A 14,350-nucleotide genomic window follows, 5' to 3' on the forward strand; every position below is an offset into this window, starting at 1 on the left:
CCCAAACTCAAAATTTCAGAGTCATCAATCAGTCTGTGAGACAATACAGACAGGATAAACTTTGACATAAAACAGACCTAGGTTCAAACTCAATCCATTTCCCCAACTGATTTATAAAACATTTCCACTTTTCTGAGTGGAAGGTTTGGGTGGGGTTTTGATGTCGTTAATACTGTGTATATGATACAGTGTGTAGGGGGATGTATATGCCAGGGTGAACATGTGGAGGTCAGAGGACTTTGTGGATTGACCCAACCAAGGTCATTATGCTTACGTAGCAAGCACTTTACCTGATGACCCATCTTGCTGGCCCTGAGTCCGAATTTTCCATGTATAAAACATATAATTGCTCCATGGGATTTGCTTTAGACCCATAAACATGGAAGACATCACCCTTGCTGTAAATTTATTGGATCCCAACCAGCCTTGCAGGCAGTAAGAGAGAAGTAAAAGATGATGTGAAAGGCCCAGCTTACTTCATACTAATGACAAGAGCTGCCAGACTCCTTAGATCTACTTCTGGGTGATCCAATGCTTATCTTTGTCTTGTTTAAGACTGTGTCTCCCTACATAGGCCTGGCTGTCCTGGAACTCAATACCGAGGCTGGCTTGGCCTAGAACTTATAAAACCCACCTGCTTCTACCTCCCCAGAGTTGGGATTAAAGGTTTGTGCCAATACCCTCATATTTTTATCTTTTTAAGTAGATCCAAGATGTCTATTTCCAGGTTTGGTTTCCCAGAATTAGACCTAACCACATACTGTACTTCAGAAGGTTCCATTCGGGCTGGGATTAGGGTGATGACAGTGAACTAGACAGACTGCTGGTGTAGAGTCCTCTCAGGCTCCTGTAAGGGCTAACCCTGCACTTACACAAGACAAGCACTTACACAAGCCTCATTCCTAGTCATGAGGGGATTGGAAGGGAGATAGCAAGAAAAAGAAGACAAGACAGCACACATATTTAGGCTGTTATGGGTGCTATGGTAGTTTAACTCTACAAGAGGATCCCTGAGAAAATGGTAGACTGTGTCCCAGTTGTTCTATCTGAGACATGAAGAAAATGGGTTACTTACACACTCCAACTTCTATTTTCTTTTTTTAAATGTGTAGTCCAGGCTGGCCTCGAACTCATGATCCTCCTGCCTTTGCCTCTTTCAGCAAATCCTACCGGTGTGTGCCACCACAACTGGCCCAATTGCTGTTTTCATTGTCCAAGATCTGCACCAGAGCACTAGTTCTTGGCACTTCCAGCTTGTACCAACACGAGTCAAGAGACACCTCCTCACACAGTTACAAGTGCTTGCAATAAAGCCCTTAGAAGGTTAAGTGCTCAGCCTCTGATAAAAGCTCTGTAAGGACAAAAGGAAGGTTCACAACTATGACTGTTCTTAAACAGAAGTCTCTCCCTTCCAAACTTTACAGCAATAGTTTAAAATTATACATGAGCTGGCAATCTTTTAGAATCAGAGGCCCCAGGAGAGCTAAATGTCTAAGACCCAGGCTTCCTGTCCTCACAGGTCTTGCTTGGGTAGATGCCAGGATGCTCACTCCTAAAATAAATGTATCCTCTTGCAGCTGCAAACCACCTCTCTGGGCCTTCCACCCCTCAAATACTTAGGATATACAAAAACAGAGTAACCTTAGCAACAGTTGCTGCCACTACATTTGTAGCAATGTTTGGAGTCTTTATAAACATTTTGTCAATCCTTAAAAGACTTAAAGGTTTTTTGTTTGTTTGTTTGTTTTCCTTTTTACAGACAAGTAAGCTAAGTCCCAGAGAGGCTAACTTATACCAGAAACAGGGTGCAGACCTGGGTTGATCTGACATAATCTTCATTTATCTCTTCGCTCTTATACTAATGCACCTCCCATCAGACTATAGCAAGGACAGAAGATTAGACAAAACAAGCAGCCCCCCCTGAAGGCAGCTCTGGGGGTTTGGGGTCTTCTCTTTCTTTGAGTCCCATTTAGGCTGAGAACTCCTGGTCTAGCTAATCCATACCCTTAGCTACTGGCCCACATTCTCTAGAGCGTGCTTAACTGTAAGCTAATCTTTCTTTAGAAGCAGCTTTCCCTGACACCATATAAGAAACATAAACACTACTACTTATAGAGATCTCCCTCCTAATGAGAGATATGAGTGAGGGTTATAGTGATGGGACAGATCGTACACATTTCATTAGAAGGAAAACAAAGAAAAACAAATTATCAATACTGATGTCAAAAGTACAACCTTTTTTGTTTTTTTGAGGCAGGGCTTCTCTGTGTGGCCTTGGCTGTCCTGGACTCACTTTGTAGACCAGGCTGGCCTCAAACTCACAGCGATCCACCTGCCTCTGCCTTTCAAGTGCTGGGATTAAAGGCGTGCGCCACCACAGCTGGCAGCAACATTTTCTTCAGAAGTAAAGAGTACATGACTGTGGTCTCACTGCCATGAATGGAGTGCTTTTACTTGTTCTTCTTGATCTGTTTCCTTATCTGAAAGTTAGTTATAATGAGTTTATATAACGATCAAATGATGGTACACATATTGGCTAGACTATGGTGATTGATCAAAGGAAAAAAAAAGAGATATTATATGTATGATACTGGTCACAACGTCAATATCATCCAAGAGCAAGACATTATCTGTGGTGCAAACAGATATTTTCCATCCTGACAGTAACTCAAAGAGTTTATATACAAAGGTTATGACATAGTGTTTTAATTCTGTACTGGATCTTCCAATTGAGCTACTTATGAATTATCCCAGTGTGGTACACACTCACTTTCATTTTAAAATAAAAAGATAAGATCTTCTTTTTAGAAGATCTTTAGATATGATAAATCAGAAGTTAATCATCTAAGTTAATATATTAATTTTTCCTGGTCTAAGAGCCTGTAATGGTCAACACCTACCTCCTATAGTCTCGTTCATTAAACTGTTTATCGGCTAGAGCCAAAGCTGTCTCTTTTACACCCTTGCTTGTCTCCCTTGGGCAATTACTTCTGCTATTTGAGTCTCTCACTCTGGCGACCAGCTGGGCACTATGGATAAAGCACATCTTTACTCTGCAATGTAAAGGCTCAGGCCACACTGCCAAGAATGTGTACTGTTCAGTACTACCACCAAACAGAAGCGCCTACTGCTATGTGACCTTTGGCAGCAAAAGAACATTTTTGGTTTAAACAGGTAACTGTGCCTGGCATTCCCACTGGTAAATGTGCTTTGAAGAAAAAAAAAAAAAAAAAAAAAAAAAAACCCGCATAGAAACTAATACAACGAAGTTCACTTAAAAATTCCAAGGGAAGAATAGCAGGTCACATTTCTATAAGGTCACAGGCCCTGGCTGAGAATTCCTAACTCGGTGACTACAGCCAGATGAACTCATGGGTCACTGAATGAAAGGGATAATAGTAGTGGGATTCAATACCTTTGGCACATCCAGTGATGCCAGGTTCAGTCAATGTTCAGAATTGTGCAGTGCAATTTAAATGAACGTTGAGTAGTCTGTCAAGGATTAGGAATGAAATTCATTCAGGAACACATAGCTTATGAGTAAAAAACTACCTCTTCAATTGAAATATCCCCACCCCAAAGCTTGTAACAGAAATAAGAAGAAAAATCTCCATCTACTGAAATCAGATTTCATACAAAGATAAATATATTTAAACTTTAACTATAAGCAAATTCAAACAGATTATTATAAAACAGAATACTATTCACAGTTGTCTAAACAGATCTTATAAAGCATAAAAACCAGGATGCTGAATGGGTGCTGGAGGTGAAAACAGCAGGGTCAAAACTCTCACAGCAAACTAGGGACCACTATATTTAATGAACACAGGTTCTGGTCAACTGCCAATCCCAAGAAATTCAAGATTTTCTCCTCCTTCCTCGGCCTGATTTGGTCCGCGACCGGAAAGCAAATTGGTCTTTAAAGTCCACGAGGCAATTTGTAGCTTCTGAAACAGGAACAAAAGACTTGATGGGAGACTCATTTAAGTTGAGCTGCGAGAGTGAACTCTGCATCTCTCTGCTGCAGCCAGCCTCTTCCACCTCTGGTGAAGGTATCCTAGACAGAAAGAAAAATTCAAGTGAGATTTTGTGTGTGTGTGTGTGTTTTCTGTAGATGCTGGGAATTGAGCCTGGGTCCTCTGGAAAAGCATTTAGTGCTCTTAACCACTGAGCCATCTCTCCAGTTCCCAGCCTTTATTTAAAAAACAAATTCTTGAGCCAGGCGTGGTGGCGCACGCCTTTAATCCCAGCACTCGGGACGCAGAGGCAGGTGGATCGCTGTGAGTTCGAGGCCAGCCTGGTCTACAAAGTGAGTCCAGGATGGCCAAGGCTATACAGAGAAACCCTGTCTCAAAAAACCAAATAAATAAATAAATAAATAAAATAAAAAAATAAAATAAAAAACAAAAACAAATTCTTAGTATGTAGACCCAGCTGGCCATGAACTCAGAGATCAATCTGCCTCTACCTATGTGTACTGGGATTAAAGATGTGTTCCACCATGTCTAGTTTCAAGTTCAATATTAGCCAACTAAGTACCAAGCATGAGCAATTATACACCATAGTGGGAACTTTAAGTTATATTAGTATAAATAATTTCTGTGATGCTCTAGCAGGGTAAGTACAAACACTCTGCTCTCACAGATGAGTATACTGAGTAAACTATGTAACCTAAAGCCATGGAAACACGAGCAAACTGTGGAGTCAGATCCAAATGCCCAAACGGCCCAAAATCTGCTAGAATTCAGGTTTGGATAAGAATAGAAAAGAAGAAAGAAGTAAGACATAACTCTGCTTACTTTAACATTAATACAGCTATCCAACCAATTCTTAGCCCAGACATAGCAGGATCATCAAGTTAAAGAACTGCTTTAGTTCCATAGTGACTTCTATTTAACTATCATTCTACACAAAGAAACTCCCTCACACTTCCCAGAGCTGCTGACAGCTACATTTCAGTGCATATCTCAACTTACCTGAAGGTTCTTGCTTCTGAAGACCTGGGTTTTTTCTCTACACCTGGAGGGATAAAAGTACTAACATTAGCAGTCATAGCTTCTCACTGTCTGGTGTTTTTCATCAGGCCTATTGAAGAAGTTCAGATCTCCAATCTCAGACCCATGGGATGTGAGTATTAACATCCAACAGGCTCAGCTGCAGGTAAGCACTCATGAATGGATCATTTCTGACTAACTCTACTTCAGATCTAGACTCAGGCAATAAGGGCTGCCAGGGGAAATCTGCCACCCAAGAGATTCACAACCTGGTGATCTAGAGGCAGGATATAAGATAGGCTCTTTTTTTGTTTGGTTTGGTTGTTTGTTTTAGAGACAGGTTTTCTCTGTGTAGCCTTGGTTGGTCTGGACTCACTTTGTAGACCACACTGGCCTCAAACTCACAGAGATCTGCCTACCCCTGCCTCCCGAGTGCTGGGATTAAAGGCATGTGCCACCACACCTGACAAGATAGGCTCTTTTTACAGTCATCACAAGGCAAAACAGATTTGTTTGGTGGTAATAAACTATTATAAACAGACAATGAACAAAAAGTTATTGTTCCATTTGCATTTGGTAAATTTTAACAATAGCAATTAATAGGAACAACAGTAGCAATAGCATCTAACACCCATCAAAAGCCAGGGAATATGTTTAGTGCTTTATTAGTTAACAATCCTTGCCATCTGTAAAGTTACTATTACTAATGTTCCTGATTAATCTACTCTAATGCTCCCTGAATACTCGAGACATAAAGAGGAATTACCTCCTACAATTCCTTAGGAAGGTAAACTGGAACACTAAACTAAAGGGAACATATGAATGATTTGCAAACATTCAGAAGAGGCAGTTATAGGCTCTATGCCCATAACGGTTCCTTCAGAAGATCTACTTTCTGGCATGTGCTACTTTTTGCAATTTGGAACCACTCCCCAGTTTAACAGACAGTCCTGACTCTAGGCATTATAAAGCCACATTAAGCACATGATGAGTAAGACAGGGTATCTTCCCATCCTTTGTGGGGAAAAGATGATCTAGATTAAATCTCAAAGGCAGGCTGACTGGCTCCAAAAAATTCACCCATCTATCCCCAACACTCAGCTGAAGGTCAACAGTTGCTGTCTTCATTGGAAGGCCTAGACAGAAACCCTGAACTGGTCTTGGAGTCTTCACCTGTAGTCTTGTGCTCAGACTGCTCCAAAAGACTGAGGAATCGGCCTTGACTGTGGCCTTTTTCCTGTGACAGAGAAAAATAGACAAGAAGGATTACATCATAGACAGATTTAAACACAACCTTGGATATATAGGTATATAAAATCAATAAAATGAAACATGTATTGACAATAAATCATAATGAAAATTATTTAAGAACAATTCTTTGAAATATATATATAATTTTACTATCTACTAAAGATAAGAGCAAATGTGCTAATCCCAGCACTTGGGAGGCAGAGGCAAATGGATCACTGTGAATTCGAGGCCAGCCTGGTCTACAAAATGAGTCCAGGACAGTCAAGGCTAACACAGAGAAACCTTGTCTTGAAAAACCACACACACACAATAAATAAATAAATAAGTAAATAGCAAATGTGCATACTAATGAAGCAGATGTGTCTGTGGTATAATTTAGTTTTTGTTGCTTTAGTTTTTAAGATAGGGTCTCATGTAACCCAAATTGGCCTTGAACTTGAATATAGTTGGAGATGACTGAACTTCTGATCCTCCTGTTTCTATCTCCCAAGTGCCATAATTATAAGTGTGCATCACTGTGCTCAGTATTACATGTTCCAAGGGTTTCTTTCAGGCCAGGCAACCATTCTACCTTCTAAACCAAACCTCCAGCCATACTTGTTTATTTTTACATGAGAACTAAATCCTGGCTTAATATTTGACACTGCAAGAAGCAGAGCATTGCCGGGCACAGTGGTGCACACCTGTAGTCCCAGTACTCCAGAGACAGAGGCAGGCAGATTTCAGTGAGTTTGAGGCCAGCCTGATCTACACAGTGAGTTCCAGGACAGCCAAGGCTACACAATGAAGCCCTCAAAAAACAAAACAAACAAACAAACAAACAAAGCAGAGCATCTTCAGTGCTTCTGAAAGTTGACTGATATTTTGATTTTATTATCATCAATGCTAAAACACTACCTCACACAAATGCATACTACAAATTGGCAGGTATATGTTTAGGGCCATTTCAGAAATTGTTGGAAATTTCTGTCTTAATCCCAAGGCAAAATTCATTACTAATTTTTAAACAACTCATATCAGTAACTCAAATAGCAATTTTAAAAGTCAAACATCCTTACAGAACACAACCAAAAGATATACTAATTTGGGGCTGGGTGTTACAAAAGTGACTGCTGTGTAAAACAGGGACCTGAGTTTGAATCCCAAGACAAATGTAAAAAAGATGGCATGAAGCTGGGCGTGGTGGCGCATGCCTTTAATCCCAGCACTCTGGAGGCAGAGGCAGGTGGATTGATGTGAGTTCAAGGCCAGTCTGGTCTACAAAGCGAGTCTAGGGCAGCCAAGGCTACACAGAGAAACCCTGTCTTTGAGGAAAAAAAACAAAAAAAAAAAAAAAAAAAACATGGCATGATCTCAAGTAGCTATAGCCCTAATATGAGGGTTGGGACAGATAAAGGTAGATTCCCAGAGCTAACTGACTAGCCAGTTTATCTGGTCAATGAACACCAGGTTCAGTAAAAGACCTGGTCTCAAAAGATAAGGTGGGCACCTGACAAATTCATGATACTTGGATGATAAAAATCATATTAAAAGTTATGCTTCCCATAATTAAACCATTATGTTTTCCTAAGAAAGAAGAAAACTTTATTTATTTTTGGTTTTTTGAGGCAGGGTTCTCTTGTAGTCCTGGCTGTCCTGGAACTCAACTCTGTAGACCAGGTTGGTCTTGAACTCAGAGATCCTCCTGCCTCTGCCTCCCAAGTACTGGGATTATAGGCATGCGCCACCACATCTGGCTAAGAGTAGAACACTTTATATGTACTGTAAAAAGCACAGCAATTCATAACTGCCATAGTCTTGGATCTGGGTAGAAGAGTTTCAGGCAGTATCCTTAATCTACAAACCCCAAATCCAGTGACAGATCTAGGTGGATGACTCCTGAGGAATAACACCCAAGTCTGCCTCTGGCCTCCATAAATAATGCATGCAGCATGCGCGCACGCTACACACACACACACACACACACACACACACAAACCTTTACAAGCACAAACCTTGTATCAAGACAAATAGAAAAGAGGGGAGGGAGAGGGAAAGGAGGAAAAAGTCAGAACAGAATTATTGCTTTTCCTAAAACACTGCACACTTACCTTTGACTTCCTTAGTCGCTGCTGCTGTTTCCCCTCCACAGCTGCACGCGCTGTTGCTCTCCTACTTCCTCCAGTCTCATCTCCTCTGTCCACCCTTGCAAGCTGGAGACAGGCCTCTACATGACAGTGATACTCTCCCAGTGGAACCAGGGACTTACATAGATAACACTTCTCCTTCCTGGGTAATCAGAAGAGGGGGAGGGGGAGAGAGGCAATTTTAAGATTTGCTTTTGCCTCTGGGCTCTTGGAATGTCTCAAATTGTCTTTTTACATCTCAAAAATATCTGCAGAGGAGACTTGTCAACCAATGCAGATTCACTCAGTAGGATCACCAATAAAACTAACCCTGTGCCAATCCTAAGGACTAAGTGATTAGCAGCTTCCCTAGCTGTGTCTTTGTACCCTGCTGTTGCAGCAGTGGGATGGTAATGGAATCAGCTCCTCTAACTATCTCAAACAATGCTGATTGCTCCTCAGACATGAAGCAGTCTGTCAAACTCTTCTGAAATTAAGTGTAATCATTTCTTCAAAGAGAAGCTAAAATTTTGACAGAAAAGGGAGCACAGAAAGCATTAAATCAATAATGACAGTTTTACCATAGTGGATGAATTTGTTTGATTAGTAAATCAAGTCTGTCTATATGCTAACTGCCTTAACTCTATAACCTGACACATCAAGTAGGAAGTTACTAAAACATGTGGCTCTGCCAGAAGCTTTTGCATATAACAGTTATTTTCATCTTTTTATAACAAAATTGTTTGGAGAAAGAAAAAAAAATTGTGTTCTTAAAGTGTCAATGAAACCACAAAATGTGGGAGCTGGTGAAGAATGCTTATTAACTACTTCCTCTTGGATTAGTACCTTTCAACATAATTTCTCAATTACTTCTTTAGCCCCATTAGAAAAGACCTATTCGCCTTGCAGCTAATTAATATCAAAACTCACAGCTGATACATAAGTTCATTGTAAACTTTCTGAAACATGCTATCTTAAACTTCCTTTTCTGACCATTATTACTCAGTAACTATGGCAACAGAAGAATTCTATGGAACATTTTCTCTAAACGACATTAAAATAACAGTAATAACATCTCAGACTACTCAATTATCTACAAGAAAGCAAGTAAAACTCTACCTTATGAGAAAAGTTAGATTAGTGTATCTTCATAGTTTATCAGTTAGTGATTTTGTTTTCTACACTGTTGAAATTTATCATTTGATACTAGAATACATTCTTAAGTAAATGTTGTTATGCTATATACATCATTTTAATGCACATTTTTCACTATTTCTTTTGGTAATTACTTATTATTTACTATTTATATTTACTTTAGACTATGGAAATGATGTGAAACAAAAAACAAAACTAAATAGTTTTCTTATTTGGCAAAATAGGTGGTAAAACAGCTGAGGCATTTTACAGCATCAACAGGAACTGATAATGAGCATGCAGTACTATGGTGGTTCAAGACAGTCTGCAAAGAAGACAAGAGCTTTGAAGCTTACTGGCTGGCCAGCTACAAGAAGCTGACAGTGAGCACCAGAGAGCACTCAATGAAGCGGATTCTCTTATTTGACTCAAGAAGTTGACAAAGAACTCAGTGTGGATCATGCAAGTTGTTGAAGCATTTGAAACCAAATTGCAAGGTAAAAAAGTTTGATAAAAGCTGGGTGTGGTGGCTCATGCCTTTAATCCCAGCACTCAGGAGGCAGAGGCAGGCAGATCACTGTGAGTTCGAGGCCAGCCTGGTCTACAAAGTGAGTCTAGGTCAGCCAAGGCTACACAGAGAAACCCTGTCTCAAAAAACAAACAAACAAAAAGTTTGATGAGTAGGTGCCTTGTGACTGAGGCAAAAGAAAAAATAGTTAAAGTTGTTTTGAATCCTCATTCTTCTTCCTCTACAGAACAACAAAACCATTTCTTACTAAGATTGTGACATGCGACAGAAAGTCAACTGTGCAAGACAACTAGTGACGGCTGGACCAAGACAACTAGTGACGGCTGGACCAAGACAACTAGTGACGGCTAGACCAAGACAACTAGTGATGCTGGACCAAGACAACTAGTGATGGCTGGACCAAGAAGCTCCAGAGCACTTCCTAAAGCCAAGCTTGTACCAAAACAAGGTCCTGGTCACTGTCTGGTGGTCTGCTGCTGGTTTTATCCACTGTAGCTTCTTATTCAGTGAGACCATTATATCTGAGATTTGTGCTCAGCAAATTAATGAGATGCAGCACTGTGAGCTGTAATGCCTCCAGCCAGCACTGGTTAACAGAAAGAGCCCGAGTTCACCTTTAGAACAACAGATCACACACTATACAGCCAACATTCAAAGGTTGAACACACTGGGCTACAAAACTCAGCTTTATTTACTTAATTGACCTCCCACCAATCAACTACCACTTCTTCAAGCATCATGACCACCTTTTTTGAAGGAAAATGCTCTCAATGACCTGAGTTCAATCCCTGGAACCCATGTGGTAGAAGACTCAACTGCTACAAGTTATCTGCTGACCTTCACACAATGCATTAAGTATTTGGGAATTGGAGGAAGTGGGGATGAGGGGCAGGGGGAGGAGAAGAAGAGAGATACTTTTTCAAAGTTCCTCAAGTCCCGAAGCATGAATTTTTACACTATAGGAATAAATACTTTTCATTAGCAAAAATGCACTGACTATAATGGTTACTATTTTGATTAATAAAGTGTGTTTGAAACTAGCCATCATTAAGAATTCATAGGCTAAAATCTTTGGACTAACCTAATGTATAAGAGATGGCAGCACTTTAGGAAGGCCTGGACATTTAAAGTCAGGCAGAGTTTGACTTTGTTACTGTTGGCTACATGACTCAGTTACATATAATTTAGTGTTATTTGGAAAAGGAAAGAAAGAGAGAGAGCGAAAAGGGGTTGAGGGCATAGTTTGGTGGTTAACTGCTTGCTTAATACATATAAGGTCCTGGATTCAATTTCCAGCACTTGAAAGGGTGGTGGGGAGAAGAGAAAAAAACAATGTCACTCCACTATTATAAAATAGGTGGAGTCTCTACAATAATGACTGGCATATGATATCAGGTGCTCATTATACAGCTAATACTGCTAGTGCTATCTCAGACACATCTTACTAGAGTCTAAATATAAACAAAAATGAAAACAAGTGTCTGCATCCTAATAGCTTGTCCAAGAACACAGAGATGTTAACACAGACTGCAGCAATGTGAGGGATATAGGCCAAAAGGAAGGTCTATTATAGAGAAATGTTAATTCAGAACATGGCTGTTCTGGCAAGAGATCATATCCAAAGATCTTCTAGGTCTGTGTGATCTGGCTGGAATACAAACACACCTTTATCCAGGAGACAGAGGCAAACAGATCTAAATTCTAGGCCAGCCTGGTACAGAGCAAATATCAGGTATAGAAGAGCTTAGATCCAGGCGTGGTGATACATGCCTTTAATCCCAAGCAAAGGCAAAGTTAGTTTGTAGAAGGAAACATCCATGCTTGAAAGTGATGTTTAACTGACTAGCAGAAAAAGTGAAGAATCAGAGAAGATTTGACAGAATAGGATATGCCCAACTCCCATGAGAGAAAAGAGAAAAAAGGGAAGCTATTTAAGAGGCAGTTTTTCAGAGGGAGGAGGCAGTTTTTACCAGGACAGTAATAGAGAGATGGGTTGCAAAGAGAGAACTCCAGTGAAAAGCAAACGAGCCAGAACATGAGAAGAAGCCAGATTAGAGCAGAGGTTGAGTTAGTTTGAGGCCAAGAAAAGGAATTCTGGGCACAGAAGGAAGCCAGATTAAATTAGTCAGCTGGGAGAAGAATTTGAGCCAGAACAGCTGAGTTGAACCACCCAGCCCAGAGCTCAGAAAGAACAAGAAAGGGTGAGCTTATTAAACAGTAAGTCATAGAGGCTGAAAACATTCTAGGTCTAGATTAGATTGTACGGAGGCTAGAAGCTCCCAGGACTAGGACTGGGTTAGCAGAAGGAGGCAGTGAGCCTCCCAGACAACAACTTAGTTAGGAGAATAAGTTACTTTTACAATCCATACTAAAGTAAGATCAGAGAAGGAAGAACAGGAAAAAGTTGTTGACTGTAACTAAGTTACAGACAGATAGCAGTAGGGAATTCTGGTTTACTATTATATAGTGAGGTGGTTACATTTTAACAAGCTAGAAGAAAGGGTTTTTAATGTTACACAATGTATAAATAAACCAAACATTATATGGGACTTCTGTAATATGTATAAGCTTAAAGTTTTCACACATTAGTTTTTAAATGGAGATCATTACAGAAAATCATAACTAGTCAAACTACAGAGAAGAATTAATTGTGGGAGCCCAGCACCAAACTCCTGAACCTAAGGCTCAGGGAACATCATAGAAGAGGGGACAAAAAGAAAAAAAAAAAATTTTTTTTTGAGAGAGTTTCTCTGTGTAGCCTTGGCTGTCCTGGACTTACTTTGTAGACCAGGCTGACTTCGAACTCCCAATGATCCGCCTGCCTCTGCCTCCCGAGTGCTGGGATTAAAGGTGTGCGCCACCACCGCCCAGAGGCAGAAAGATTTTTAAGAACTACAGTAAAGAATTTTGCTGTGAAAATGTGTCTCCTCAAAGCTTTATCTACTATATCTCAACAATAAGACACCACCAACAAACATGTTAACATGTAAAGGGAACATCTCACAAGGACCTTTGCTCCTACACAAAGAACTAATCTAATCAACTAATAACTACTGAGAGATGAAGAATTAGTCTCTCCCAGGGATAAGCCCCCTAATTGGCCATCCAATACCAGTGGTCAGCTCGAAAATTATGTACATACAAGTTAACCCTGAAATTCTCAGCAGGTTGTTATTTATATGTGTGTGTGCTATGTTACTATGCTTGCATGCACAATAATAAAGAAAAGAGAATATGAATTTGAGAAGTAGTGAGAAGGGGTCATGAGAGGAGTTGGAAAGGGGAAGGGAGAGAAAAATTATATTTTAATGAAAATAAAGTTTTAGAGGAGGGAGGGAAGGGGCTGCATTTGGGATATAAAGTGAATACACACACACATATATACAAACACACACATGCACAAACACACACACACACACACTGTTCTGCCACTGAGTTACTCAAACAGTCTAAAAGAATGCTCTGAAAGCTCAGTTACATTGTACAGTACATCTCTGCTGTTCCACTAACCAAGATCATCAAATAGGGGACAGAGTAGATCAAGCTAATTTGGTCGTTTCTTTATGAGGTCTGGTTACACATCTGTGATGTGGAAGTAACTGGAACACAGTGTCACTGTATGGTCACTTCAGTTGCCAATTTGCTTCATGATGTAACTACTCAAGCAAGTAAAAAAAAAAATCAATATATGGAAATGATACTGCCCACAATACTCAATAACTATATCTTTATCAACTGAGTTTCTAACTTAGGACAGAATGCTAGCCATCTGGTGGAGGGTAGGAATGTGGGAGGTTTCAAATGGGAAATAGGGAGAAAAACAGGATAATCAATTAAACATAAATTTGCAGTCTAAAAGAGAAAAGTAAGCTTTAATGAAAATAAAAACCAATAAAAACAACAACAACAACAAAACCCTATTGTTTTTAAAATTTATCTGTATTATCTATCAGTATCTGTAGGCCCGACTAGCAATCAATCAAGACACAGACACTTGTTATATATTTTAAGGTAGCCTTAGTTAACCTGGGGCAGGGCAGGTATCAATCCTCTAAATTGCCTCCCATAGTGGGGCAGGCATGGGGTCCCCGTCTCAATCCCATGCCATCTGCTTCTAATAACTTCTTTCAAGCCACCTCCCATCCATAATCCCATATACTTGTTAATGTTCTTCATCTGGGCTGGATTCTCCATCCATGCCGCAGGCCATGTGCTTCTCCAGCTAACCCATGGCGGCCTTCCCCTCTTCACTTCACATCTATCTCTTCTGCCCTGACCAGGTGGGATGGCTTTTTATTAAGCAAAAGGTGGGTCACAGACAGAAAGCTGTAATTAAC

The 14,350-nt window shown here is 40.2% G+C and overlaps 1 protein-coding gene across 1 annotated transcript in view; it reads right to left on the reverse strand.

Annotated features, from left to right (window-relative positions):
* Window positions 1-3,828: 3,828 nt before the first annotated feature.
* Uimc1 (ubiquitin interaction motif containing 1) overlaps window positions 3,829-14,350 on the reverse strand; it is a 78,024-nt gene continuing 67,502 nt past the window's right edge. Inside the window, exons 12-15 of the mRNA XM_051171864.1 lie at window positions 8,336-8,513; window positions 6,168-6,231; window positions 4,977-5,019; window positions 3,829-4,057 (exon numbers count right to left, since the gene is read on the reverse strand). Coding sequence (XP_051027821.1) covers window positions 3,859-4,057; window positions 4,977-5,019; window positions 6,168-6,231; window positions 8,336-8,513 — 484 coding nt within the window. The 3' untranslated portion in view covers window positions 3,829-3,858. The remainder of the gene's footprint in view (window positions 4,058-4,976; window positions 5,020-6,167; window positions 6,232-8,335; window positions 8,514-14,350) is intronic.

Source organism: Acomys russatus, chromosome 3 (assembly GCF_903995435.1).
Source record: "Acomys russatus chromosome 3, mAcoRus1.1, whole genome shotgun sequence".
NCBI classification, from domain to species: domain Eukaryota; kingdom Metazoa; phylum Chordata; class Mammalia; order Rodentia; family Muridae; genus Acomys; species Acomys russatus.